At 41.3% G+C, this 27,768-nt stretch overlaps 1 protein-coding gene across 1 annotated transcript; it reads right to left on the bottom strand.

Moving 5' to 3' along the window:
- Positions 1-3,030: 3,030 nt before the first annotated feature.
- LOC145459326 (uncharacterized) lies at positions 3,031-22,011 on the bottom strand. The gene is made up of 6 exons (XM_080337969.1): positions 17,618-22,011; positions 13,444-13,581; positions 9,233-9,375; positions 9,004-9,167; positions 7,418-7,571; positions 3,031-4,019 (listed from the first exon to the last, which is right to left on the bottom strand). Exons 1-6 carry the CDS (start codon positions 19,925-19,927, stop codon positions 3,878-3,880), a joined length of 3,051 nt encoding a protein of 1,016 aa, XP_080194095.1. The 5' UTR covers positions 19,928-22,011; the 3' UTR covers positions 3,031-3,877.
- Positions 22,012-27,768: the final 5,757 nt, after the last annotated feature.

Genomic DNA, 27,768 nt, shown 5'->3' with positions numbered 1-27,768 from the left:
TACTTTCTACTTCGCAAAAACTGAATTGAAAACGTAATAAGTTCATCAAGAATACTGCTCAGGTAGATTTTGAAGTAGTTGTAAAACATTACCACTTCAGTAAGAACTGCAAGCAGCCAAAATCTACTTGAGTACCTCGAAAAAGTAGAAATATCCAACATATATAATATCTCAAAAATATGACGTGATAGAGCAAAACTAACGTCAGATTCGTATTCAGCGCCCCCAAATTAGGTATATTTGACCCAAAGAAGTCCTGGGGCAAAAATCGTGTAGACCAGTGTAATCCACGCTACTGCCATACATCTGCCACATGAAGACATGAGCTATGGTTAACGTGGTCCCTTTCTTTATAATTTGACAATGTATGATAATAGAAGGCCCAGGAGCTAGAGCAATTCAACATTTATGCCTGCTTCAAAGCCGTGTTATAGTGTCATACATCACGTAATTCCGTTTCATATGGCGCACTAATATTCAGTTGACACCAATAGATGCGAAAGGGGTGGTCTAGGGGCGGAGCCCCCCAGAAGCTACGATTACATACTTATAGGGGCCCCTAGAAGTCTGGCCCAGCCTACTCAAAATACCACTGCTGCATGAACTTCAATTCGTTTATTTCTAACTTCAGACAGGGTGCTGCAGGATGGCCAAATGGTTGCGTGATCGGCTGATCGCCGATAATTGGCTTAAAAGCTATTATTGGCTAAAATCAAATAATACAATCCGGGAGGCGCTCAACGATAATTATAGGCTCTATAGACGACATAACAGGCAGCGGAAAAGGCCCTTACCTGGTAACACTAGTATCCTGATGCAGGAATCAGTATTTCGTTCGTTGCGGCCTAACATCTGAAACTACGACGACAATTTGAATGGAAAAAATGTAATTATAACGCGATGTTACAGAGATACTGGGCGTAACATTAACGCGATGCAATATGCTTGTAATATACAATGTGGCTTGGCGAGTGTATTTTTAGTATGAAAAGGCGATTCAACTGCTGTCGTAATTCTACAGAAAACAATGTTGTCGTGTCTATTCATCACCCTCTGCACTGCTCGTTGCACAACGTGGTAGACGCGGAGCATCTGGGTAACAATAATTTCCACTGCCGTGGCTATAATATCAACGAGATTCAATCAATTTAATCTTGAATTTGTTTTTTCAATTTTTTCTTTACTTTTCATTCAGTGTGCAGTGCATGCCTGCTCTTTACGTCGCCTAGGCCAGGGGTTCTCAGCCCTTTCTTGTCCGTGGCCCATTTTTCGGTTTGAAAATGTGCCGTGACCCACCTCTTATACTAGATTCCTAATCCCGTTCAATGCGTGTTAATCGACGGCGCCGATATGCCTATTTCTCTAAAATATGCGAATTTACTCCTAATATAGCCTACTGATGATATTTAAATCTAGACTTCTCGGGACATGAAATCGCGCGAGGCGCGAAGAAAATTTTCAGGTTGAATAAATGTCCTCCAACAAACGACCTTCGAAATAATCTTGGGCCCTTTCGAGCTCCCCCAATTTTGGGTTTGGGTGCGGCAGTTACGGCCCTGGTAGATCATAGGCTAAATCTCATGTGTATATCATGATCGCCGCTGCTCCATTCGCGTCGCAAAACCCAATGATCGAATCCCCGTATCCACTGCGTGATTGGGGTATTAGTTCCAGTATTGTGGGGAATAATATACGGTAATCATTATGTACCAGCTTCAAACAATTCATTAATGAATAGGGTAGCCTACTACAGAGAAGTGGGGGATAAGTTTTTTAATGTGCATGCTGTACAATGTACAATTGTACATTGTATGTCTTGTACCAAACGAGCTGGAGTTGCAATGTCAGAATATTCAATCCAATGATACAATCGATTCATGTGACTCTTACATTATGTACAATGATTTCCAGGTCGGACATTTTAAACCGACTCCAAAATGCGTTGCGCTATAAATCCTCAAACAAGTACGATTCGTTGCGGTGGTGCAGTATACCTTCACCAGAATTTGCAATTACAGAAGCAACAATTTGCAATTATGGCTATTTTCATCCTACAGTAATACGACCTGCCGAAGTGCTGTAAATCTATACATCAATTACACCTCATTCCTAGTTTATTGCATACCCCTTTCAACGGCATATGTCATATGAGCCTGCCGGAGTACTTGGTTACTTCAGCATTACCTTCCAGTTATTTTATACCCGAAATAATTTCAGTTGCTGTTAGCCGTAGGTTGTCATAAGCAGTGGAAAAAAGCCGCCGTTTGTCCCTTCCGTTTTCTACTTGTACAGGATGTTGACTCCATGTGCCACTACGTCTCCTCAGAGTGGGATGAAAAGGTTTATGAATATATTTTTAGCGTATAACAAATATAGCTAAACTTACATTAATTCTAAAATTTTCTAAATAGCTTTGTGGCCCGCCTCAAATGCTCCTGTGGCCCACCCTTTGAGAAGCCGTGGCCTAGGCCAATGTAGGTGTCTGATTTCAAAGACTACTCCAAATCGTTTCGACACCTTCCTATCTTTTCAATGTATCGCAATGTTTGTGGTGTATTGAACTGATAAGAATTGCTAATAAACCGAACTGAATCAATGAGCATTGGTCCGGAAATGAGCCGCTATGATCGGTCCGGAGCAACTGGAGATATCATGTAACACGCGATGGCGCTCTGACTGCATTACGCTACAGTAGAGTTTATGCCGATTGCCGATTCTACGCAAGTGCTGGCAGCTGGTTGCTCATTGGGTGGTGCTAAGGCAGCTCAAAAATACCCATTTGGCTCAATTCCTTCAAGCAGAAGTAACCGAATTACAATTAAAATTAAAATTTTCATAAATTAATAGTATTTGCGTAGGTATTTCGCCACTTTGCCATGATTTAACATCGTGTTCGAAGCCTGCCTGAAAATGGGGAGGGAAGCGATGCTTTTTCACGCGTTTACTTCTTGAGGTGGGTCTGTGATAGCGCTTGGATAACAAACATTGCTAATTAGCTGGGAATTCGTCAACGCCATTGAGATAGCACCGTTAAAACGATGGTGATATAATTCGCAAGTGAAATAATTTAAACACTGAAATCGGCGACCATTTAGTGGAAATAAACTAACAAGCAAGCAAAACACATGAAAATGTATTTGCCAAGTGACCGTAAATATCTAGAGGTACATCTTCTGTCTGGCCAATATAGCTGTCATAAAATCAGAACGAATATTTTGGCTGTTTCGTCGCAATGTATTATGATATTTGATTTTCAGGACTCCTGGTGCAAGAGTGTCTAATCTGTCTATTGTAGCAAGTCAGTTATTGCTTATGAGGCATTATATCTTGTCGCGGGCCAGCACGCGAATTGGTGACTCTTCTATGCAGAAATTTCAGCAAAGGACATTCAACTATACCCTATGAAATCCGCCGCCAACGCACACCCCAAAGCATATGCAGATAGTCGCATGGAGTTGCAGGGACGGACGCAAGCTGAACGGCTTATGGACGTTCCACTCATTCCTGACGATTTGGGGTGGATGTCCTTTTTAATTTTGAGACGCATCACGATTCTTCTTGGTGACGTCATCAATACGCCGATACATCGCCGGCTAAATATATACTAAACATGTGTGACGTTATCAATGTACTTATAATGTGCAAATTTTGAGCGAGAATAATGAGACGATAAAATTTCTAGCGAACTCAAATGACAAGACAGCGAATGCCGAAAATTCAATTACGAGTTATTTTGCATCCTCAGGCTATTCAACCGATATCCCTGAGATGACATTTGTGCCGATATCGGCCTCGCAATTTGAGATCGTCGCCTGCGTCAGATTCTCGGCGATAACGCGGCGATACTTCCGAAGCTGTCAACCCGCGGTTTTTACCTCTAGGACCCCTTGAACGATTTAAACCAGGGGTGACTGAGGATGTGACTAAGGGCTATCCTGTCGCTTGGCTTTTTCTTCAGCGCTTCATGAATGAGGTGCTTCGCTTGATGTGAGATGTCGACGGGGAACTTCGTCAGGTCTCTGCAGAAATTCGATTGGCATGGATTAGTTTTCTATTTAAGCGACTCACCTCACAGAAATTGCATTACTCGAACAAATGTATCGATTCACTCCACCAATCGGCATTGTCAGTCTTAAAATACTGTATGTTCAATACCGCCCACATTTTATCTTGCACCGTTTCGCTTTCGGGCTGGTTGATTTATAGGCGTCAGCTTTTTTGAATTTTTTTCTCACGTAAACAAGGTCGGCCTATACATTTGCCGCAATAACGGCAAACTCTCCATAACGAATCTGCGAGTTTGATAGCTGATGCTTTGTTTGCGAGTCACGGAAAATACCGATTTGGGTGATAAGATCGGTCCGGTATCTTTGGAAGTGTATACATTTATATACATCTCGACACTCATTGAAATATACGCTTTGTATACAGGCGGTGCCGAAAAGAGATTTAGGTAATTACATGACCCGTTGTGACGTCACATCCGCCGTCCTTCCCGATTACACTCCACCCAATTATTATATAGCTGGCAGTTTCATATAGTGTGATTTCTGAGGCATTTATGCTAGTAATATGAATTTACAATACTTCTGATAACACGTAATTGGGGCTGGTAATTACCGACGCATCTGTAAGTGTAGAGGCGTACTGCAATGGCTCAGTCATGCTGATCTCTCGAAATTCCTAGCGAGTGGCAGCCAGTCAGTTACGGAATAATTAGTCATGATCGCAAACTGTTTCCTGGTGATTTATAATAATAATTATAATGATAATGATTTTTGGCGAGTGGCTGCCAATCAGCTCACGATGACAAAATATAATTCGAATCAGTCAACTTGTTGCACCCTATCATCCGAAAATGCGTTTTTAACTCCGCAGGAACAGCTTCCGGTGCGCCATATCGTCATTAATTTGAATCGCCAATGTAACGGTTACCTAGCTTTCGCACTATGTCTATTTTCTACGGTTTAATTTCGGTTTTGCCCAATCGTGAGATATTTTTATAAGGCTGCCAATCATCAACGGCAGTTAACGTAAATACTTTCATTCCTTACATAAAACCGCGCTATCGTTTCCGATATGGAGCTTATTTCCCCCGACCGCATTTCTCAGTCTCGCTCGTAACCATAGCCGGCGGTACTTGCGGCTCCGCACATTCTCGAACTAGCTGGTAAATACTTTGATTTGTCACGGATAAGAATCGCGTCTTTGGGATGCGTGCGGCCCCGGTGCGAACTTTGCAAATCGCGAGAGTCCGCGGTTCGAAACATGATATCGAGTCGCAGAATTAACGTATAATGTTCATAGATTCAGAGGCGTGATACGGTACCAAGTACCGGGAATGGTAGGCGCTGGAGCGCCGAAATTTTTAAGTTGTCTTGAGCAGTTATTTCGATACGCCGCGATCGAGACTATGTATACTATATATAAAATTGACGCAAATAGTGAACTTCACGGCGACCTTCGATATCTTTCGAAATCTAGAGGATTCACAAGGTATTTTGCGACTAATCCTAATAGAACCATGTTCCCTAATCACCAGAAATCCGCGGATTTCTTACGCTGAATTCAAAATCTGGATGTATAATCGTTTCATGTCACGTCCGCGTCAAAGCGTCGACTCAACGCGGTTCAAAAGTGGCGCGAAAATATGAGGCGATTTTAAATTCGCTGGTCTACTGCGAGACCTAAGCGGTTTACGAAATAATCGGGATCCGCTTAGGATACGAACCAAATCTTAAAATATGTCATAACAAAGCCCGAATCAATGCTCGTTGCCCATATGTCGGCTAATAGCCGCTATAACACTAGGCCTACTTATCATTTTATTTTTCCACGAAGCAACACTGTGCTTGGTGGTTCCATTTGACCATGGCCTTGGTATTTCTATCACTGGGCACAACGATTCGAGTACTCGAATCTGAATCGAGTATTAATTGTAATGATTCGAGCCGAGTAGTAAAACACGATTTCTTCGAGTACTGAAATTATACGCCTTTTGCCACTTTCAGTTAATTTATCGACGAAAATTATTGTTTCGATATCTAATTTTCACTGTTGAAGTCTTGACACCTTGATTGGCCGTATCGTAGCATACGAAACATTAATACAAAGCTACGAAGGTTACTGGACGTAGCACATTTCCGAAGTCATGATTACCCCACAACATTGTCACGAAGTGGAATAAAATCGGTATGGTCGAAAAAAATACCAAATGATCATTTATGAGATGGATAACAGGCATTATTTTGTTTGTGGTGGCATAAACGGTACATGTTTGAACTTTGACGTATTACATTTTGTTATGACGTCATACTGAGTGATACTCGATTACTCGACTCGAAGCATATTACGCGATTCAGAATCGAATCACTCAGGTACTGGATTTTGCGCAGCCCTAGGTATTTCGTTGGAACGGAATTACCTAGCATACCACCCTGTAGCTTTTAAACTTGAATGCCACTGCGTTCTATACGTTGTCTCAAGTTATAGTTGAAAGTGTAATAAAACTTTTGGCAGAAGTCATTTCTCTCAGAAAGCCACCGTATTCGAGCTGCATCTAAAAGATTTTCACGAATGGTCCTACCGCACGTCTTCTCTATGGTATCGAGGACACGCGTCATCGCGTTTTAACGGTTTGCGAAACTTCTGCATGGCACGCAGTTATCGGCATTGACAAGCAGTCGCCAAGACAACGAATTCCAGATAGTTGTCAGCTGATGTTATGAATGAAATGTAGATAATGGTCGGCCGTTAGTATCAATAAAGTTCGCAATGGGTTAAGAAGCGATGACGCGCGACCTCGATACCGCAGATGTTGATCATTTGTAATGCACTTGTGAGAATATATTTGCTGCAGTTCGAATACGGTGACTTGCTAAGTAAATTGGCTGCTGGCGTAATTTTTTCGCCCTTTCGACTTTTTGGCGAGATAGCCTGTAGTGGTATGATCCACAACTGCAACACCAATAGGTTGCGGGTTCGAGTTCGACCGAGGTCGACTCCATAATTCCTTCTCAAGTGTTGGATGTTTAACTAGTCACCTACTCGCCATCTGATCCGCGCAAGGGCTGTCTTAAAAAGCTTAGAAATGGGTCGTGCTAACGTCTGCAGCTACGGAATCATGGTATCGAACATCGGCCTGGTGTAAATGACCAATGACCATATTAGTCGAAAAATACCACGAATGCCACAAACAACAACACTTTCAAATTTAATTTGATGCCACATCATATTTAAAACGACGTGACCCTTAATTTCTTATACCAACTTCTCATCACATTGCGCAGATACGGAATGACTTTTCACATTTGACGCGATACCGCGCTGCAAATTACATCTCATTTCTGCTGGTTATTTTTGAATTCTATTTGCGCATGTAACTAGCTGGATAATATCTGCGGCATGTGTCGCTTACTTGTTGATTATATCTTTCGACGATCGGAATGGCAGCGAGCCACAAAGCAACGAATACATCAGAACCCCGATGCTCCAGACTGTCGCGGAGTCGCCGTGGTATTGCTTGTACAGGAACCATTCCGGCGGGTAGTATTCTGGCGTGCCGGCGAATTCTGTAAGGTAAATTCATTGTGTAAGTGGTGTTAGTGAATTCAGCGTCATGAATTTAACGACATCTTTAACCAATTGGAATTTCCGGGGAGAAACTGAAATCTGCGATCAATGACCCCGCATATATAAGTCAAGGTCATACCTGCACATGCACAACCAGTGGTTTTTACACACGCCCCCTTAATGATAGTGAAGAATTTTGTGCCCCTCTTATCGTCATATCACAAAATTCAACCAGAATGCTAGCAATCCAAACGGATAGTTTGATGGCGTGGACGGTTAATACCGTTGATCAGAGAATTCTCAAGTATGAAATTTGAACTATATACAGAGCAAAACTATGAATTGGAGATGAATCGCGCGGTACGCGAAAAACATTTTCACTTGGCCGCACCTTCGCGACCCCCTTCAGATGCCTTCGCGCCCCCTGTTAGAGAACCACTGAATGAGATTAATTCGAGAGAAAAGCCGGTAACCTTATTGTATTCTAATTAATGAAATGTTTCTTTGCACGGATTATAATTTTAATCTAATTAGTGAAATATTTATATGCTCCGATTATGATTCTAATATAACTTCTGCTTTTACTGGAAGGGTTACATAGGAGGACTGAATTGTGTTAAAATAGCCAACCTTTGCCCGTCTCATGCTTACGTGGATGAACAGCGATTTGATATGAATGTACTTGATTCAATTTCCAAGCTTTCTCGGATTCAGTAATTCTAATTTGAAAAATATGTGTGTAGCTGTAATTCTAATTTTAATCTAATTTGGAAAAGCTGAAAATATTCTAGTTGTCCAGCTTTGGTCTAGGTAAGTAGATACCGGATATGGATAGTTAATTTTCCTGTTCTGAAATAGGGAAAGCACAAGCTTTAAGTGACGTCACAATGTAAGTGTGAAACCCACCTAGCTACATGAGCAACATACCACATTCTTGCAGACAATAGCATTGCTGCAAATTGTTTAGGGTGCGAAATCTTTCCATTCTATTATTGGGTATTTTCGATACATTCGCAAAAGGAAGACTGACCAATACGAGTGTAAAGTTCGAAGGAACCGGTTCGAGTATACGATTCGAATCGTGCACCCGGTGCCTTCATTATGATAACACTAACAAACTTATATCAGGTCAAAAGTTACTCGTGACTCACGAACGCCGCGGGCTATATACATTATACACATATCAAATACCGCTGCGCTATCAGGTCACGTTATTAATATTTTGATAAACTGAAATGTTCTAAAAGTATCACCTCGGGTACAGTAATCAGCGTGAAGTCGAAATCCTGTTCAACGAGTTAGTTCAGGACACATTCAAGCATTTTCATATATGTAATTCTGCTGAATGCGGATGCATAAAATGATGTTGGAATATGCGTCATGCAGTACAATTACAGTAACCGCGTGTTCATTGGCGTAAATGCTAGTCACCTTTGAATGAACCCGATCTCGAATAGTCGCCACAACCAAAATCTATCAATATCGCCTCGGAGGTGTGCGGGTTGAAAAGGATGTTTTCCAGCTTTACGTCACGATGAAGCACTCCCATTTTGTGGCAATGCAGCAGCGCCATGATGAGCTGCTTCGTTATACGCCTGAATTGCAAGGAAGCGTCGATGTTGAATTTGGTAAAAGTATTGCCTGTGAACGGGAAACATGCCTGGCAACGGATTCGTCAAGTCGTTTTTGCTTTGTGACGTGGTCGTACAGGTCGACGCAGGGGTACGGTCGGGCCATGATTAATAAAAATGCCTCGGCCGTTTCATGCCATTCGATAATTTCCACGATTCCGTCATGTCGAACCTGTAAATATTACTTCGAAGTTAGCAACCATGCAGTAATTCCCAAGACTCTGTATTAAATGAAATGTCAATATGCCTGCCATTTTGTGGGACAGTCTTCCAGCTATATTGTCAGAATATTTAACTCACCAGATATTTACACGCGTAAAAATCAAAACAGTCCAACTACAGCAGTGCTCATTATTTCCCTACAACTATATGCTCTCCGTCTTTTATGCATATATCCTTATACTTTTTACATTTTTAAAAGCCCTCGTGTATTACATCGCCCTAGTGTAGGAATGATACAATTCTATATGAGGCACTCTAACTTATTATTTTACTAATATTATTATTAATGGCTAAATTTAGCCTACTATTGTTGAGTCCAGGAATTGTAATAGTTTCATAATGTTGCTAGAAGGTTATTGCGTGAGGCGGTTACCAGAGATCAAGAACTTCTTACATATTTTAAATTCCAAATCTTTATTCTATCCATGCGCGGCATTGACTAAAACCGTTCAGAATCCGCACGATAGTTCGGAAGGATTAGATATTCTATGTCCGAAACCTAATAAAGTTTCGTTAAAATGGTCAACCCAGACACGGCTCAAATCTTCGAATCCAATTTTTCAAATCCAAATCCATGCTTATCTCTACTGCTTGTAAGAATTGTTCGACCTGGGGTCAGAGCGACCGAAAACCGGTACCTATTGCTGTACGTTTCAGAGCGAATCCTTCGGTCATAAATTCAATTCCAATGTCTTAACAATACTGTTCAATCCCGGCATTGTTTCCACTTTAAGCAAATATGTCAGTGATTAGAAAAAAACTCTAAACTCACGTTGGAGAGAAATAGTGAATTAGCCCCAACTGTTATTACTGGAGATATGCACGGCGGTTCTTTTTGGCGACAATATTAATCCACAATCCTTTACCTACAATGCTGCTTGCACCATCTATATACTATTTTAATCACCGTTATCTGCTATTAAAGTAAAAGCCTATGAAATGATACATTTGTGCTGATTGGTAGCCTACCTTCACTGAACAGAGCAGCGTTCGGCGGTCAATCTAATCTAACGTGGCATCGTCACTAATTGCATGAAACAGTCACATACTAACCGATTATAACGTCTACAATAGCAACAGACAATAAATAAATCAATTCATGCAGATTACAGATTGACCGGAATCAAACCCAAAATATTTTGCAACTTTGAACCCGAAGGTCAAAGTCTCGGCCTGACTTCCTGCTCTGGTACGTTTCTTTACTCGATAATATCTCAATAACGTTTCCCAAGACATAGTTCAGATATTCATTGTTTGTGAGCGTATTGAACCAGGAAAACATAACAAGTACGAATTGCAGATTAGATTAGGCCTTTCTGCGGATATTTTTCAATCACGCTCTTCCCAGCGCGTATGTGAATAAGTTGGATCTGCGAAAGACTGGGGACGGTACGAGTTTAGAGTTATGGCGGTGGTTCCCAACGTGAGCGATATCGCCCCCAGTGGGCGACTTTGAGAAACGAGGCGGCGAAAATAGCAAAGAGGCGACTAAGGGCGATATAGAGGGCGAAAATGTTAGAACGTCAAGTGGGATATATTTAATTAAAACGGCCAAATATATGCATATGAAGACAACAGGGATCAGAGTTAGGTGAATATGTTTCCCGTTTCTAAGCCGTCTTTTTCAGATCCGTAAATTGGGGGGCGGAAATTTGTGTCGGGCTTGATAAGGGGCGATGAGAGATGGGTTGCTGGGATTAGAGGGAAGAGTACGAGCACGCTTTCACATGTACATATGACATGTCATTCTACCTGTCATTTGCTGTTAGCTGATTTTTATTATCGATGTTGTGAGAATTGAAGAGTAAGGTATCTATCAACTTTATAATTAAATAATATTTCTTATGTAATAAATTATCATTTTAATTATCATAAGACGGCACTGTTAACTAGGATTGGCCAGTAATGAAGTTCGTCTACTTTTAGGAGTCTTGCCTACTTCACTACTTAGGGCTATGATTTTACACTATATACTTCTAAATTGGGCCTGGAATTACTTACTGTTAACTTATTTGTAAATCGCTAGTTCTACTTGTATTTGAGTAGTAATTAGGGATGGTGTGAACCTCTGAAAGGTTCTGGTTCGTGTGAACGCGAACCTTTTTGAAAGGTTCTGTGTGAACACGAACGTGAACCTCATGACGTCACGTGACGTCATAATGCTAATTCAAACCCTATCTTTCAATGAAGTGATAGCTTATATTAATGTACGCGATACCTAGCGACAACTCGGGCCACATAATGCCACCATGCCGAAATACATATTGGCGTCTTAAACGTCGCTAAATGTATCAACTGAGCAAAAAAGGACATAATACTCCCTTTAAAATCAATATCTTTCGTCGCTTTGCCAACAATTTCGACCCCATTAACGAGTTATATAGCAGTAGCCAACACCTCAATCGCACGGATTAGGTTATAATGATCCAGTAAAGATTGACCCCGTACGCCTGCTAGATGTTTTGCATCAGAAAACGATATCAATCTCATTGGTTGGTTGAACATTGAACAAGAATCATTCGCTGACTACGTATTTCGCTCGTGATGTTGGGTGATTGCGGGTCAAACTCACAGCAGAGAGTCACTAAATATTTACAAATGGAAAGCTGGATATTCCGAGCAAACTTTTGTAACAAAGTAAGTAAAACTTTTGAGATTGTCAAGGTGCATGCTCGTTTAGTGTTGATTTATAATGCTGCCAGCGCCATGCAGAGAGTGGCTCACAATTGAAATGCAATAAATTTGAACCAAAGAAAGATGTTATATGAAGTGAAAATTGTAATATATGAAAAAGGTTCACAGTGCAGAACCTACCAAGGTTCTGTTGTGAACGCGAACCTCTAAATTTCCGAGGTTCACACACAGAACGCGAACGTGAACCTCACGTTCACACCATCCCTAGTAGTAATGTATCTGAGTAGTAGTCTGCTTTCTCATTGATGCGCAAGCAGCCATCCGTTACTCTTCTAAAATCGTGAATGTATTGATTAATCCATAAGATAACAGTTTGACTGTCTCATGACAGCGAATTCGCATCGGCAACGATAGCGCATGGTCGGCAAATCGTCAATCAACAGTCAGAACAGTCGACAGCGACGAATATACCCTCGGGGATAATCAAGTAGCAATCCTTTGATTATATCGACATTTCAGTTCATAACACAGTTGTTTAGCAAACTGAAGATGCAATTCCTATTAAGATATTGTCCAGAAAAGCTATATATTATTTTATAGAGCCTTTCTTTCGAGAGAAATTAGGACATGTTAAGTTTTGAAAATGGCGGGATAAAAAAGCATAGATTGGCCGTGATGTAAGTTGGAACAATGGATCCAATAAAGTATAGGCCCGGTGCGAATAGCTATATATTCGCCATCGATCAATGATGTGCAATACGATGGTAATAAAACCACGACTGTACCCGTGTTCCGATCCAAAACTAATCACTGAAGAGCGACATTTCCACTCGTTCTGTGTTCTGTCAGCAGTTAGGGCACATATAAGCACCAAGTAAGCATAATATTGAAGACTTCGATCATCTTGTAATAATGATACTGATCGTAACGAAGATATTAGTTTTGTTGCGTCGTCGTTTGATATTGCGAGAAATCCAGCATATGTTTGATGCACGCTATCTCGATATATCTGTACACATGTGCCATCAACACCCATTATAGCGATTATAACACACCCATAAAATTACACCCAAAATACACATGTACAGTGTACACACAAGGGGAAGGTGTGAGAATTCAATAAGTCGAGGAGACTATATATAGATCCGGTGTGTGGAGGGAAATCAAAATGCTCAGAACAGCAACCCCGAGTTAACTTTGTATTTGAAATAAATTTATGTTCCAACTGCAACATATCAGGAACTGGATATTGCTGTTTTACCTCCAGAACACGACACCCCTATTATATAAGACTGCGATCGCGTGAGCTAACAGTCTCGTGGGACACAACACTTAAATACTTTCATCATACAAGTTTGCACACATCTCGACGTCGGGCACTGACCTCATTGACTTGGCACATCAAAGCCAGTTCCAACGGAACTACTTTGCCGTCCCATCGGCCCCAACGTGTTGTGTCAGCTTTCGATATCCGCTTGATCGCTACCCTTTTCCCGTCCGACATCCTTTTACCAGCAATGACCTGTAACGACATACAAGTAACAGCTCGTGGTGTATAGACGATACAATTTAGGATCAAGTTTTGTCGGGATTTCGTTGATATTTACTATGAATAAATGAATGAATATATGCATAGATGCTGGACATTGTTAATGTAATAATTAAATATGTGCTCACGTATTGACTACTAGAAGGTAACATTCGTATACCTGCAGTCCACATGATACCAGTGTTGGGATGACTCGAGTCATGACTTGACTCGAGTCAGACTCGAGTCACTTTTTTCGTATGACTTGACTTGACTCGAGTCACTTTGCCAAAATGACTTGACTTGACTTGACTCGACGTATCAAAAATGTGGATTGACTCGTGACTCGGAGCAAAATTCACGAGTCAATTTCAAGTCATCAAGTTATCGGTGTCGATAAAAATCACCGTATCTTGCATATCTTCGGATTGTTCGCGTAGCGCTGCTGGAACCCGTGCAGCAACCAATTATTTATTGATAGTACGTTTTACTGAGCCTTCATTGTTCTCTCACAAATAAATTGACCACAAACGAAGTGATCGAAGCTTACAGCCTACGTTGTCGTAAATTATAGTAGTTAAGTCATTTAATAACGAAATATGCATTTCTGTTCTCTGTTCTTACCTTAACCAAACCTCTTGTTTTATTGAAATTTTACAGGGATACCTAGATATCCCTGGAAATTTTAATAGATATATTTTATATACTCCTCAACCATTGGCGCAGAATCGAATTGTATCATATCAATATGTGTAAAAGGGTAATGTATTGCATCTTATCAATTCGTTTCTCTATTCTCTATTTTAGCTGGCAGTTCTACATATATGTGGGAGATACGGCGCCTTATTGCGTGTATATTTAAGTCTGTATTCGTTCATCGCTTCAGAATCAATGACCACTCAATCTGTAATTCAGACAGCTAGAAAAATGCAATGACGTATAATCATGCTTCATACTTCGAAAACGCAACTTGACTTGAATTGTGACTTGACTCGTGACTTGACTTGACTTGACTTGACTCGACTTGACTCGAGTCACCTCCGAAAATCGAGTGACTTGACTTGACTCGAGTCACCTTCGAAAATCGATTGACTTGACTTGACTCGAGTCAAAATGTGCAATGACTCGAAATAACTCGTGACTCGAAGGTGGTGACTTGATCCCAACACTGCATGATACTGATATTGCGAGCCGCCGTAACGAATAACACAAAAAAACTGCTGCCCGTGATAGGTCGTGCTTGTCATTCTACTTCGGCCTATAGCGATAGCTGTTGGTGACCATGATAGGGGATGTTTACAATACGACGGGGATCGAATATCTACGCTACGTACTACCAGTTGACAGAAATTGGTTACGACACTATTGATAACGATTGCTAATGCTTGTGTAATTATGAGCAATGAGGCCCCATACCGGACATTCTTATTGTCAATATAATCAATATGATACACTATTCCTTGTTCAGTTTATGCCATGCTCCCCGTAAAACTGAGCTTCAGCTTATTACATAGTCAATAGTCCCTCTAAAAAGCTGAATAATCGTACTGTTACGGGGCAATCGATTGTATGCACAAAACCACACCAATAGAACATGTCATGGATAGTCACACCAGGTCGATGTATATAATTATTATCGACAATTATCTTAATATTGGGAATATCTTATATATTATGTTGAAAAATTGATCAACTAGCTTATGTTGCTGATGAAATTAAATAGCGTGTGGTGCAAAATACCTTCGTTGTTGTAAGCACCTTAACACGATTTTAATAATTAGCAATATTTAAATATATTCAAAACAATCGATTGCGGATACTTTGAATTTAATTTCAACTGTTATCGATTACGATGACATGAAAATAGTGTAATAGTCGTAATCGATTACGATTACAAATCATGCTGAGCCCTTATCTGCTGGCCATCAATTGACTGCCGGGTTGACTTGAGAATTAATTGGAATTGAACCACATAGGAAGTTTAACGTGATACCATGGGTATCGTATGTCAGCGGGCGCTGCTAGGGTATCGTTTGATACGAAAGAAGAATGTAGAATTTTTCTTACGTAAATCAAGGACAAATCGTGAAATTGAGATGCAGTTTGCATGACGTAAACCAGTATAGCGACTTTCAACTCGCCTGAGTCGCTGTGACAATGTAATAAGATAATCATCGTCCAAGACTCTGGGTTTTCTTATTCATACAAATACTTGAAAAAAAGTTTGTTATCATGTGCTTGCATCATTGAAATTGACCTTGTGGAATAGGGTTCTGATAAAAATAGCAAATGGAATTTAATGCTACAGGCCCAAATATTGTTATCAATTGATATCGATTGCCTATTTTAAATATAAAACAAAAACAATTGCACTGGTGGCGGGTCTGCTATATACACTATAGCGTAATTCTATCATTATATAGTATCGGGATTTTTTGAAACATGGCAATACTGGGAAAACTACTCCGCTGCAAATCCACCGCGTATGTAGGAAATATATTGAGTTATAGACTTATAGTTATAGAACGACGTCCCGTAGCCTACTTATAATTCAAATCTTATCATTCTTTTGTATGGATCTCTGCAAGGCGTCAACTTAACTCAACAGAAACGTCAAATTGCTATATTGGAAGCGTTCTTGTCAAGACTGCTAGATATGAAATCCCGACAGAGAAAGATCCCACACTAAACACGCCCTCCTATTGCACTTGCGAGATTCATATCTCTGTCCTTTTGGTAAAGACTTTTTACGTAATCGGATTCAAATATATTTGAGCTATTGGCAATGTGTTTTGCCAGCCCGCCGGGTAATAATTTCAAAGATTAGACGGCGCAAACGCTCGAAAAATTAACTTCTGAGAAATTAAGAAGATTGCAGCGAATCGTTGCTTGCCTAGCCGACGTGGGGTGGCATTTCGACATGGCTTGATATCGCTTGGTATTCAAATGGACGTAATTATGGTGCTACGCATTTCAGCATATCGTAGCCGGACCATTTTTCAAATTTTGAGAAAATCAAGTTTTTACAACATTTGCATGTTTTTCGGCCATATCTTGGTCGTGGTTATCTTTTGTCACATTGTTTCAAAGTTAATCATGGCCAAGACAAGACAAGTAAATGAAACCGTTAGAGAAACTTAATTATGTCAAATAGTGTAAAATAGACATATAATCTGCTCTGATTCCACGGCGACGATTAATACCGTGGCTTGCATGAAGGACGAATAATTTTCCGCTTGCGTACTCTATAATTAAAACCTTTGGATGCAACTATATACCGTGAGAATTTAATGGAGATTCGGCCACTCACATATACGAGTCAGTATGTTGTGGGTTCGAGTCCGACCGAGGTCGACTCCAGCGAACTCCTATACCTAAGTGTTGGAGGTTTATCTATACTCTAGGCTGCTCCTTGCCATCTCATCCGCGTAAGCGGTGTCTTACAAAATCCAAGAAGCGGGCCGTTTAGTGGCATAATCTACAGCTGCAACACCGATGGGTTGCGGGTTCGAGTACGATCGAGGTCGACTGCAGAATTCCTACCTAATTGTTGGCAGTTTATCTAGGCTCCTCCTCGTTATCTCATCCGTGTAAGCGGTGTTTTATAAAAAAAAAGCCTAGAAGTGGGCCGTGCTACAATTGGCCTGGTGTAAATGACCATTTGGTAGCCGACAAACACCATGAATACTCAAAACAAAAAAAGTGGGTCGTGGTACAAACCGGCAGTTACGGAATCCAAAATAACGCATATCGACCTGGTGTAAATGACTATTGTAGTCGACAAACACATGAATGCGATCAACAACAACGACAGTTCGATAGTGATGTTTATTTTTTACCAATAGTATTCGGCAAAACCACAAATCCCTATCAGATATGAGGCCACAGCAACAAGCTCTATAACCGAGGGGGGATGAATATCGTCTCCAATCCGCCCAAATATTTAGAACATAGACACCTAATCAATTGTAAACTGTGGAATGAATAATCATAGTCGCTTACTTTTAGAAAGCTGAAATATACAACTTACCGTTCCATTTTGCGTGTCAGAGAGGACGTTGTTTAGAGCATACAAATCCCGTATTGTTGGCGGGCCTGCTGTTCCGTTACCCTCCTTACTCGTGGCTTCGAAGGACCGCTGCTTTGTTGCAGGAAGTGGTTCAATTGCCGGTCCGGATGTTTCGGTAGAGTGCCGCCGCTTCGATGTGGTCACCAAATGCTGGTGCTGCCATTGACTTCGCCGATTGGATTTTTCGGACGTTTCAGTCGCGTCACCGTGACGCTTTCGTCTACCGCCGATGTTCACCTCAAATTCCGCGTCGTCCTCTTGCGCCAATGATTTCTCAATATCGCGCGTAGCCTGCTTTATCGAATGCAGGTTTAACGCGTCGGTCTTCGCCTCGCCATTGCGAGTCTTTGCGCTCGGTGTCGTCTTTACGTGATTGTGTATTCGTAATCGTGGTTTGTCGTGTCGCTGTTTCGACGAGGACGGCCTGCGCTTCGGTTTGGAACGTGATTGCCGGCTATCTTTCGCGTTTTCTTCTGGCAATCTCGCGTCATCGCTGTTTGAAGAGGAGGTTGTGTAGCATGAACGTGACGAGAAAGAATCCGACGAAACGGAGTCAGATTCAGACGATGAAGAAGAGGTCTTTTCGAAGCTGGAACTTGACGTGGATGCGGACGTCGAACTTGTGTACGAAAGATCACGGACAGAGGAATCGGCGGACACCGTTTTCTTGTTGCTGGTATATAATGTTGCTTTTGTACCTCGAGACTTGTCTTTACTTTCGTGCTGATGCCGCCGTGTGTTTTTAGTGTAATTGGCTTTACTGCCATCAGTCTTTCGTGCGGGTTCACTTCTTCGATCCGAATGTCTGGGCGCGCCTTCAATTTTATGGGACCTTGAATTCGTTAGTCTCTGGCGATCATGATTTGATTTTGTACGTTGCGTGGACGATTTCGTGTCGATCTCATTCACAGTGACCAAATACGCGTCTTCTTTTCTCTTCAATCTAATATTACGGTTAGTACGCGGATCTTTAGCCGAATGCTTTTCGTTATTTGAGAAATACGTCCTCTTCGCAACGTCGGTATTACGTGTCCCTTCCTTCTGATCTGGATTAGAACGTTCCGGTAGTTTGACCCAAACCGGCTTGTGCGATTTGGTTGCGGAATTGTCGTTCAAGGCTTGTCGAACAACTTTTCTCGCCAGAGCTTTATCGGCTTTGGTTACCTTTAGCGCGGCTGTTCTTGTAGTATAACTGAAAGCAGTCGCTTTGACTTTAGGAGCGGTTTTTGAAATATTGTCATTGCCATTATTCATCTGCGTAAGTACGTCATTACTCCCATTAGTTCTAATTTTATGGCTTTCACGCTTCCCTGTTCGTTTCCTTGCTTTCGATTCTCTGATTCGTCCACCCTTGATGGTAATCGCTACAGCTTCGTCTTGGGCCATCTCACGATTAGCCTTGGTGTGACTTACTCCATCTGCCATTTCGTCCGCGGAACGAGCGATACCTTCGTCAGGGGAGGTAGACGGTCTTCGTCTGGCAGAGTGTATGTGGACCGACTTTCCTGTCTGTTCAATGATTCGTCGTTGAGGAGCGGCATCTATTTTTGATGATTTCCTTCTATCTTCGCTCATGTTATATCCGCATGCACAGGAATGTTGTGTAGAGGATTCTTTACATTGGATCGTAAGGAGATCGTCCTTTTCTATCACCCTGAACACTGTAACGGAGCTTTTGACCCGCTGGTGGTGAATCGCCCTGTCTGACTGGCCAGACGATTTTTCGTTAAACCAGTGCGACCAATCTGCGCTACGAAAAGGCTTCGACTTGGCGAAGTTATTCAAACGCTTTTGCTGGCAGATTCGAGTTCTTTCGCCGACTGCTGATGGTACCTGTGCGGCGGCTGAGTCTTTTTCATTGGCATAAGTTCTTAATGTTACGAATCTGTTCGTTTTTTCACCATTACTTTTAGCCTGTGGCGAATCATTTGATCTTGAGCGTGATGAAGTGACGCCGGTCTGATCTCTTCTTTCTGTGTAATATGTTATTCTCTCGTTTTCACTGTCATCACGCGTTTGCATGAATTTTCTCGAGTCCTGACACAAAGCATTACTTTTTTCGTCTCGTACAGACCAAACGCTCAACATTTTCCTCGACATTACAACAGGATTCCTTGTGTGGTAGAGATCTTTTCTCCCTGCGTGGTACTCTGCATAACCGCAATGTCGTGAATCTGCAAGTTTGTCTTGTCTAGATCCGAAGTGTTCGTTGGGAGTATGTGTATTCCTAGGGATGTTGTAATAAATATGCAGGGTCACATCACTGGTCATTTCGTCTGCTAAATGTGGCCTTCAGTTTTGCGCATGTGACAGGTACATTCAAGTTTGCTGTTGACGATTCTGGTTTGATAGATACAAGAGCCGCAAGGTACATTCCTTGTCATCCAGCGCGTTCTATTTCAGCCTTCCGATATCGAAAAGAACCAATTTGCGTAACAAGATATCGCTATCTACCAAGCCAGAGAAAAATTATTTTATCGTGTCATTGATAAGGCAGTGCTAAAATTCCTCTTCGCGATGTGACGGGACTGGTTTGTGCCAGTTAGGTGCGAAAAGATGTTCGGATATGATAATTGCTTTTCAATATATAATAACTATTCACTGTATCGCCGGTTCCAAATTCCACTCAATATAATTTATCGGATAAATACCATGGAATGCTAATGAAGACGGGTAATCGCAGGAGAATAGAACACGCTTTCCTTCTGCTGCAAGATGTCGACAACCTTAGCTGCCCGCGGTCGAAACTAGGGTCGCTAAGCGTTCGATGTTTACCAAGGTTCCTTATCGCCACCAGATCCACGCTGCGAGGTATATATGGGTTGTACTAACCGCAAAATACGCCAACCGCTAAGGAATAACGATGAATATCAACGTCGGCCTGTCGTGAAATGGACGCGAATGACTGATACACATTTCACTGAAATTTTGCAAGTTTCTGTCACGAAATTGAATTGTAAAACAATATGAAGAATTCTCAATCATTTCGAATTAATGTTTACGGTTAGTGGTTACGCTAGTTTGCGTATACGGCAGGTTGTATTCGAAAAAATGTAATTATTTCCAAAATATGAGGAACTGCTATTTATGGAGCGATACTATGGTTAAATTATTAGACTTCGCCGAATCGTTTCGTATGTCCATCTTGTCGTTGGATCGAAATCTTGTGGCCAACTGATGAAATTATTCTAACTGTGCAATCAATCAAAATATTCACGAGAAAACTAAACTCATACACGATCATTCTGTGGATTTACGAAATACATGTGATGCTTCGCTGAGCACTGGTTTGGCAAGACGCGATGATTCGTGTGTAATTCCAGGGTCTGAGCAAAACCTCGTCTCCGGCCGATTATTGTTCCCACAATTTTACGACGTATTCATATGATTATGCGTCTGTGAAGACATGGCCTACGACAAATTGTCGTCTGATCGGCTTTGTGAATGAGAGCAGATTTAATTGCTCCTGTCAAACTCGTTGAACTTAGGTCATAATCTAAACATTTACTTTACTATATCTGTAAACAAACGGATAATCTGGTTCATTAGGAAGGTGGTAAATTGTAAGAACCATATTAGTAGCAGAAGTAACCGCCCTCCGAACAAACAAAGAGTAATAACGCGCGACAAAAAAGCCCCCGACGGCGGTGCACGTCACATATATGCTCCTACTATATATCTCGCAACTTGTCGTCCAGGTTCATATACGTCAGGCTGTCTCAGTAATATGTAAGAGTATGTGAATCCGATTCCGGTCAAAAATAATAAAGACCAATATCCATTTCGGCTCCATGCTTCGCCCTAAAATCCATGGTCTCTTAGTTCAATCGCACAATTAGTATTCCTCTAGAAACATTTCTTGATTCATAGCGCTGAATTCATATGTATTCCCGATAGGGATAGTGCTTATCCACAAGCGTTGCAATAGCGAATGTCATTGACTGCTATAGGTCGACATGGCTTAGAATGGATTTATTTGGTAAACAGTGTAACTAACCCCGGATTTAGTCCGATCCAAAACTTCATTTTCGCAGTTCACATATAGGCCTACTCCTAACCGACCGAGGTCGACTCCAGAAATCCTCCTCACCATCTTATCTGTGTTAGCGGTGTCTTATAAAAAGCCTAGAAATGGGCCGTGATACAAGTCGGCAGCTACGGAATAAAAATAAAGAAAATTGGCCTGGTGTAAATGACTATAGTAGTCGACACACTCCATGAATACAACAAACGATCAAACTCGACTGAGAAATTCATACATGGTTCAATCACGCATCAATCACATTCTATACGCTAATCGTAATTAGCAATCTACCCCGTTCCATTTATAATAGCCATTGGCGTCATTTCTGTACAGCAATTTTTTCGCATTTACCATAGTATTGTTGGGCGGCTCGTATGATATTTAACCCTACCACAATTCAGCACCGTGGAACCCAAATAGTCGTACTGATTTTAGCTGGAATGTCTAAGTCTGCTTGCATCTGGGCTGGAATATAATAAGTTCACGATCTCGATAGCCCGCTTCCTGTGATGGAGGTGATTCACTAAAGTGTTCACAACCGGAGCAGAGTGATATTCCAAGCAAAAGTCTCACGAAACCAAAAACAATATCGACTATAATGTTAGGGTTATCTTGACTTTTTGTCTATGTCCCACGTCCACGAGAACCCGGACACGAACACGACCCCCCTTAGATGTCGAGGTTCACGCGCCGAACAAAAACGTGAACAGAATGTTCGTTCGCGCCATCCATAAATTAGTTAGTGTAGGCTACCTATACGGAACTGGCTATATAAGGCAAATTACGACAGCAATCTTGTGCACCACTGGTTTGGCTGCACTAAGGAGCGTCTGTTTAAATACCCGTCTGAATTTAAACATTTATACAGTCCAGTGCGTTCTCTTACACCGTCCTCTTACAGATTGATGACAGTTAGTCAATTATCGAACCGAAGATATAATAAACCTATTCACGAAATCAATGCACTGTATTCCCAAATCGATTCGTCAAATGAGCCGGAGTAGGTCTGCTGATGGTACGAGGTACCGGTCGGCACTTGCGATGATAGGCTCCTAATTCCAACATCAATACTGATCAAACACACTCTGCATGTGACTGCGACAACAGTTCACTGGAAAACTAATACAATTTCTTGAGTTGTTCCAGTGTCTGATACAATCATTTTCGACCACGTCACACAATCGATCCTTCCTTTCTGGATAATCGGATTACCACTTGCAAGCGACTTTAGCGCACCGACTGGATAGCACCAGGAGTGCGGCCGCACTGCTGCTCGCCGAGTCGTTACTTTCATTAGATGAACTTTTATGGTATACGATACATTTTATCATAGATGAAGCGATATATTGTAGAACTCGGTGGGATAGTGCGTCATGCTGAATTGGTTTAGAGTCATCATTGGTACGACGATGCATGTCGTAACATGCCGAAATACATTTTAGAGACGCTGGATAATTACGAGGCACTCTTGGATCCATCTTTACGACCAATTTGAGCCGTATTATCTATTTATATACAGTTAATACATGTTTCGTCCACGACTGCCAGACTCCTTAGTTGCTTTGCGATCGAAGACGTGTTAATTCATACTTCGTAATCCCAATAGTTCCGACCGGACAGTCCCGGTATGTTCACACTTCACACGCGCCTCAGGGATGCCAAGAACTGGGATTAGGATTTGGGACGATAAATTTCGGAGAAAACTTATGACCTTCCTCCTATAACGAGCACTTGTACCTGGTAATGCCAATATGACTGCATTTGAGGTATCAATTGGTAATACTCGTAGCCGCAAACAATTATACATATTCGCTCATACATAAAGAATGTTTCGACGATTATGAAACTAATCCAGCCCTTTTCCCAGTTCACGTTTATGAATTAGGCAGATACAAGTGCCCCAATAACGTTACTTTTGAGTACAGTGAGAGTGTCACAGTCAGCAAACTAATTCTTTTTGCAATACATGCTGACTAGCAGAGAATGATAATGATACAACGCGCTTTCATGACTATATTGTCGCACTTGACCGCGTTGTATTGTTAATTAATCATTACGAAGGCTTGAGCCGTAAACACAGCCTAGATATCTACGAGATCGATGGGCGCGGGATGTCCAACCAAACTGAGCGACACATAACCCCTGGGTCGTGACTCAAATGTGGGTCGAGACAACGTTTTGGTTACGATTCTACCGACTAATTTTCTATTGAGACATACGGCAATAAGCATTGCGCCATGTGCGATATATTCGAAGTTACACTTGAGCCCCAATGGCAGTTTTGCAAAAGAAAAAATACTCGCATGGGCATAGGTCATCCCAAATTCACTTATCTGGGGTACACCTTATAGTCGTATCGTACGTCATGCTTTTCTGGTCAGGGCAAAACGCGCCACATCGATGCATCGGGAGCATACGGTAACGTTACTTTTTTCTATTCATTTACTATTTTCTGTAGATTTTTCTCAGGAATTCTGGGTTTCAAAATTTTGAAAAAGTGTCCTCTTTTCTCGATTCAAAAATATGGTAACCCTAAGGTCACCATTTCTTACTATAGAACTGGACGTTATGTATTTTGTCCTTGATGTTTTGCGGCATATACACCGACTAAGGATATACAGATTATACATACACAACACGATCTGTACATATGCATACCATGAGTGCATGGTGTTCATATGCCGCTGGACAAGGAAAGTGCAGATATAGCCTTAAGGCTTTCCAAGTCTTGCACCACCCCTCCATGCTATCTCGGTAATGCTGAGCGCCAAGCGGGGAAGTCAGATGGATACCAGTGTTATTGTTACTAATCGGATCTTTGGTCCGACACGGCCGGGGATTGAATCGGCGACCTACCGATCACGCTTCACGGACGTTTCACCATTGCGCTATCTTGTCGGACCCATTGCTTCATGTCGATGAAATGGCGACAGGCACCACTTAAAACACGCTATTAATAATTATATATAAAACTATTGCTTCATTTTAACTTTCTGGAGAAGTTGGCCCTGAACTTCTGTCAATATATGCCAGATGACGAAGTCAAGCCCTTGAATTGGGTTACTGATTAGGCCGATCAAAATCTGTCCAGCAGTGTTAGCTTCGGTCGAGTATTTCGTTACCACACATTATGACGCCATAATAATAAAAATAACCTGCTGGATAGTTCAATGATGCACCCTTTCATGACCACACGGAAAATATATGCTACTATGGTGAGGCGTCATCGAAAATAATTTTATATTTCATGACCTTGAATATTTCATAACGCTTAGTGACAATGCCAAGGGTCGATCATGCAGCGATCATTAACTTACTCGTTTCGACTCTCGCTACTGGACGACTGTATAGTGTACTCGGACTCGGTTACTCGATTCGTTGTACGATATATAGTCGCGAATAGAGATATAATTAGTTATTTAGTGATGGTTTGCTGGAGGTCAGTTCTTTGCTGCCAAATCGTAAATAACATAAGTACACGTAGTTGTAATGAGAGCCAATTCGTAGTCTGTTTGCCATTCGGGTCGTCAGGTGATAGAACTATCAGGAGTTGTGGTGAAGTGGTCGGTGTCGCGGGTTGGAAGTGTAGCGTTGCGGAACGGGGATTTTTCCTTCCTAAGATCCGTATAAGGACGAAATCTCGAACCGTATGCATTCTACAGTAGGCTAAAGTGACAAGATACGCCCTCGCCAACGTCCAAGCAAGATATTAACAATATACCTGAGCTATAGCTGGGCATATCCACAGTAGTGATATCTGCGATAGCTGAGTAGGCTATATCCACGGGGCCTCAGGGTACACATTCGGATGATGAAAAAAAGTTACGTTGATTAACGAATCTTTCTGTTCCTCCTTACATAGTTGTGATATTTCTAATGTTTTCCGTCCCGCGGAGAGGCAACATGGTTTGCGTTAAACATATTGGAGGCTCAGTTTGTTTGCAACCGACATTCACAACAGCGTTATAATGGGAGTCGTGTTATGAAATTTTCTAGGACAAGAATTACAGAAAACTGGACGGTAATTCGTAAGCCCATTGACGCAGGTTTGCGGCGCTGCTGAGCGCCAATATTATAGATACGGACACGGTACATGGAATCTGTGCGTATAGTTGGGTCATCTATGCAATTTGCAGCACACTGCACAAATTTGTTTTTCCCGTCACAAGTATATATATTATACATTCACTCTGACTACGTCAGACTATGGATTACACCGACTTTTAGCGTCGCCGGACTTGGTATGGATTTTAAAATCGTTTCGGGTAATAGCAATGATTTATATTAAAATCTACCAAATGACTGAATCCCACGTTCGTGCCGGATTTTTCCCGAATCGGATTTATAGATGGCTATAGGCTGGAATTCGAGACGTTCACAACCCGATACACGGTCGACAAGATGGCGAATAGTTACACAGACCAACGAGATTGATTACCATGCTATCTGTTTGTAGTGGATCAATGAATCGTCCCATCGTGGTGGTCACAACCTAGTACATGCACTGAGCTTCTCTGAATTCAATAATCGATATTACCAACCAGAAGTCAAAATCTTCTCTCGGTGAAATCTATCTTATATGATATGGATTTCCTTAGAGAAACAATAATGTTTTGTGTTTATATACGTATTATCGTTATAATTAGCGAAGTCAAATGTTATGTATAGCACATATTAAAACTGGCACTCTCATATTTTCATAACTGAACCGTTCTGACGGATCCTACGATAACTTATCGTATAGTTATAGTAATCGTAGGCCCTGGTTCTAATTCAATCGAAAAATATGTGTTTTGGACACATCAAGTCTACGTATAGCAAAGGCCTAATTTTTACATTCGATACAATGACACAACGGGATTACCTACGTGTATTGTAGACTTGCGGTGGCAGTTTCCATAAATTACATGTGATGTCGAGTCGCGGCGGTAAATCCATCATGGGAAAATCATCGCCTTGCGGCTGATCCGCCTATACTGAATACAAGAGCGACATTTATCGCTAATCATGTCAAGATTATTTCAACGTTGGTGGATTAACATCTAGCAGTCACCTGCAAGTCACTAAGGCCAACAATGTACGTATTCTCATGTAAACATATACTTGAACGTCCTGCTTAGACAGTCTATTCAGAGAAGGTCAGTAGGCCTATGGATAATTTCTTTCGCTGAATCTATTGCTATACTTGTTTATTTTCACATGCCATGTCATGGTACAGGACAGACGGATTATACGTCATTGCTGCACGGTGGAGTAAAACCCTAACCCTGAGACGAATAAAAATATTTGATAGTTCATTTGCATTTTTAGTAATTTGCAGTTGAAATAAGAGTAGCTTTTTCGTTAATGATGTGCGAATCAAATTAATATTAATCTCAGTATCAGCTATTGGTCAGTCTTATCACATTCGTTTGACTCACACAGGCAGCAGCAACATGGCGAGAACATACAAATCCACATCCTATATATTTATACCATGTTAACATACGGTATTGGTAACCACTCCTGTAATTCTACCTGTTTGAAAATCAAATACAATGTAATATTCATCTGAAATAAGATGGTAATCAATTAATACATTGAAGGAACGAGAATAGGGAGATCACAAACTCTAGTCCTATTTAGTGCATTAAAAATTCGCAAGACGTGGAATGGTAAGTGTAATTAGTTCTTACAATCAAGGGTATGTCCTGACCACAACTCGTAAAATTCCAGTGTGGCTTCGTTTAGTTGTGAACTCGTACCCGTTATTCGAAGGACAGTGGTTTTGGAAAATAACGTGCAAGATATGTTCTAATTCTGTTATTTGACAGATGACAATTGACAGGTACAAAAATCCACATTACTCGTGAATTTCGCTGAATGCACTACAAGAGTACAGGGGTTCATAAACTTTTTTGATCGCGGACCCCTTCAAGTTTAGTGGCGATAGCGTGTACGCCCGAAAATGCAGAAGCCGATGACCAAAATAGGGTCATCACGGCACCTCACTGGATTTATGCTATTCCATGCCTAAATAAGCTAACTAATGGCTGAAGACAAGGTAGTCAATTATAGTCACACTATTATAGTAATTCTAAAAGGATTA

Source organism: Botryllus schlosseri, chromosome 16, assembly GCF_051294905.1.
Source record: "Botryllus schlosseri isolate E-star chromosome 16, Bs_hap1, whole genome shotgun sequence".
NCBI lineage: Eukaryota > Metazoa > Chordata > Ascidiacea > Stolidobranchia > Styelidae > Botryllus > Botryllus schlosseri.
This window is presented reverse-complemented; position numbering and strand designations above follow the sequence as displayed.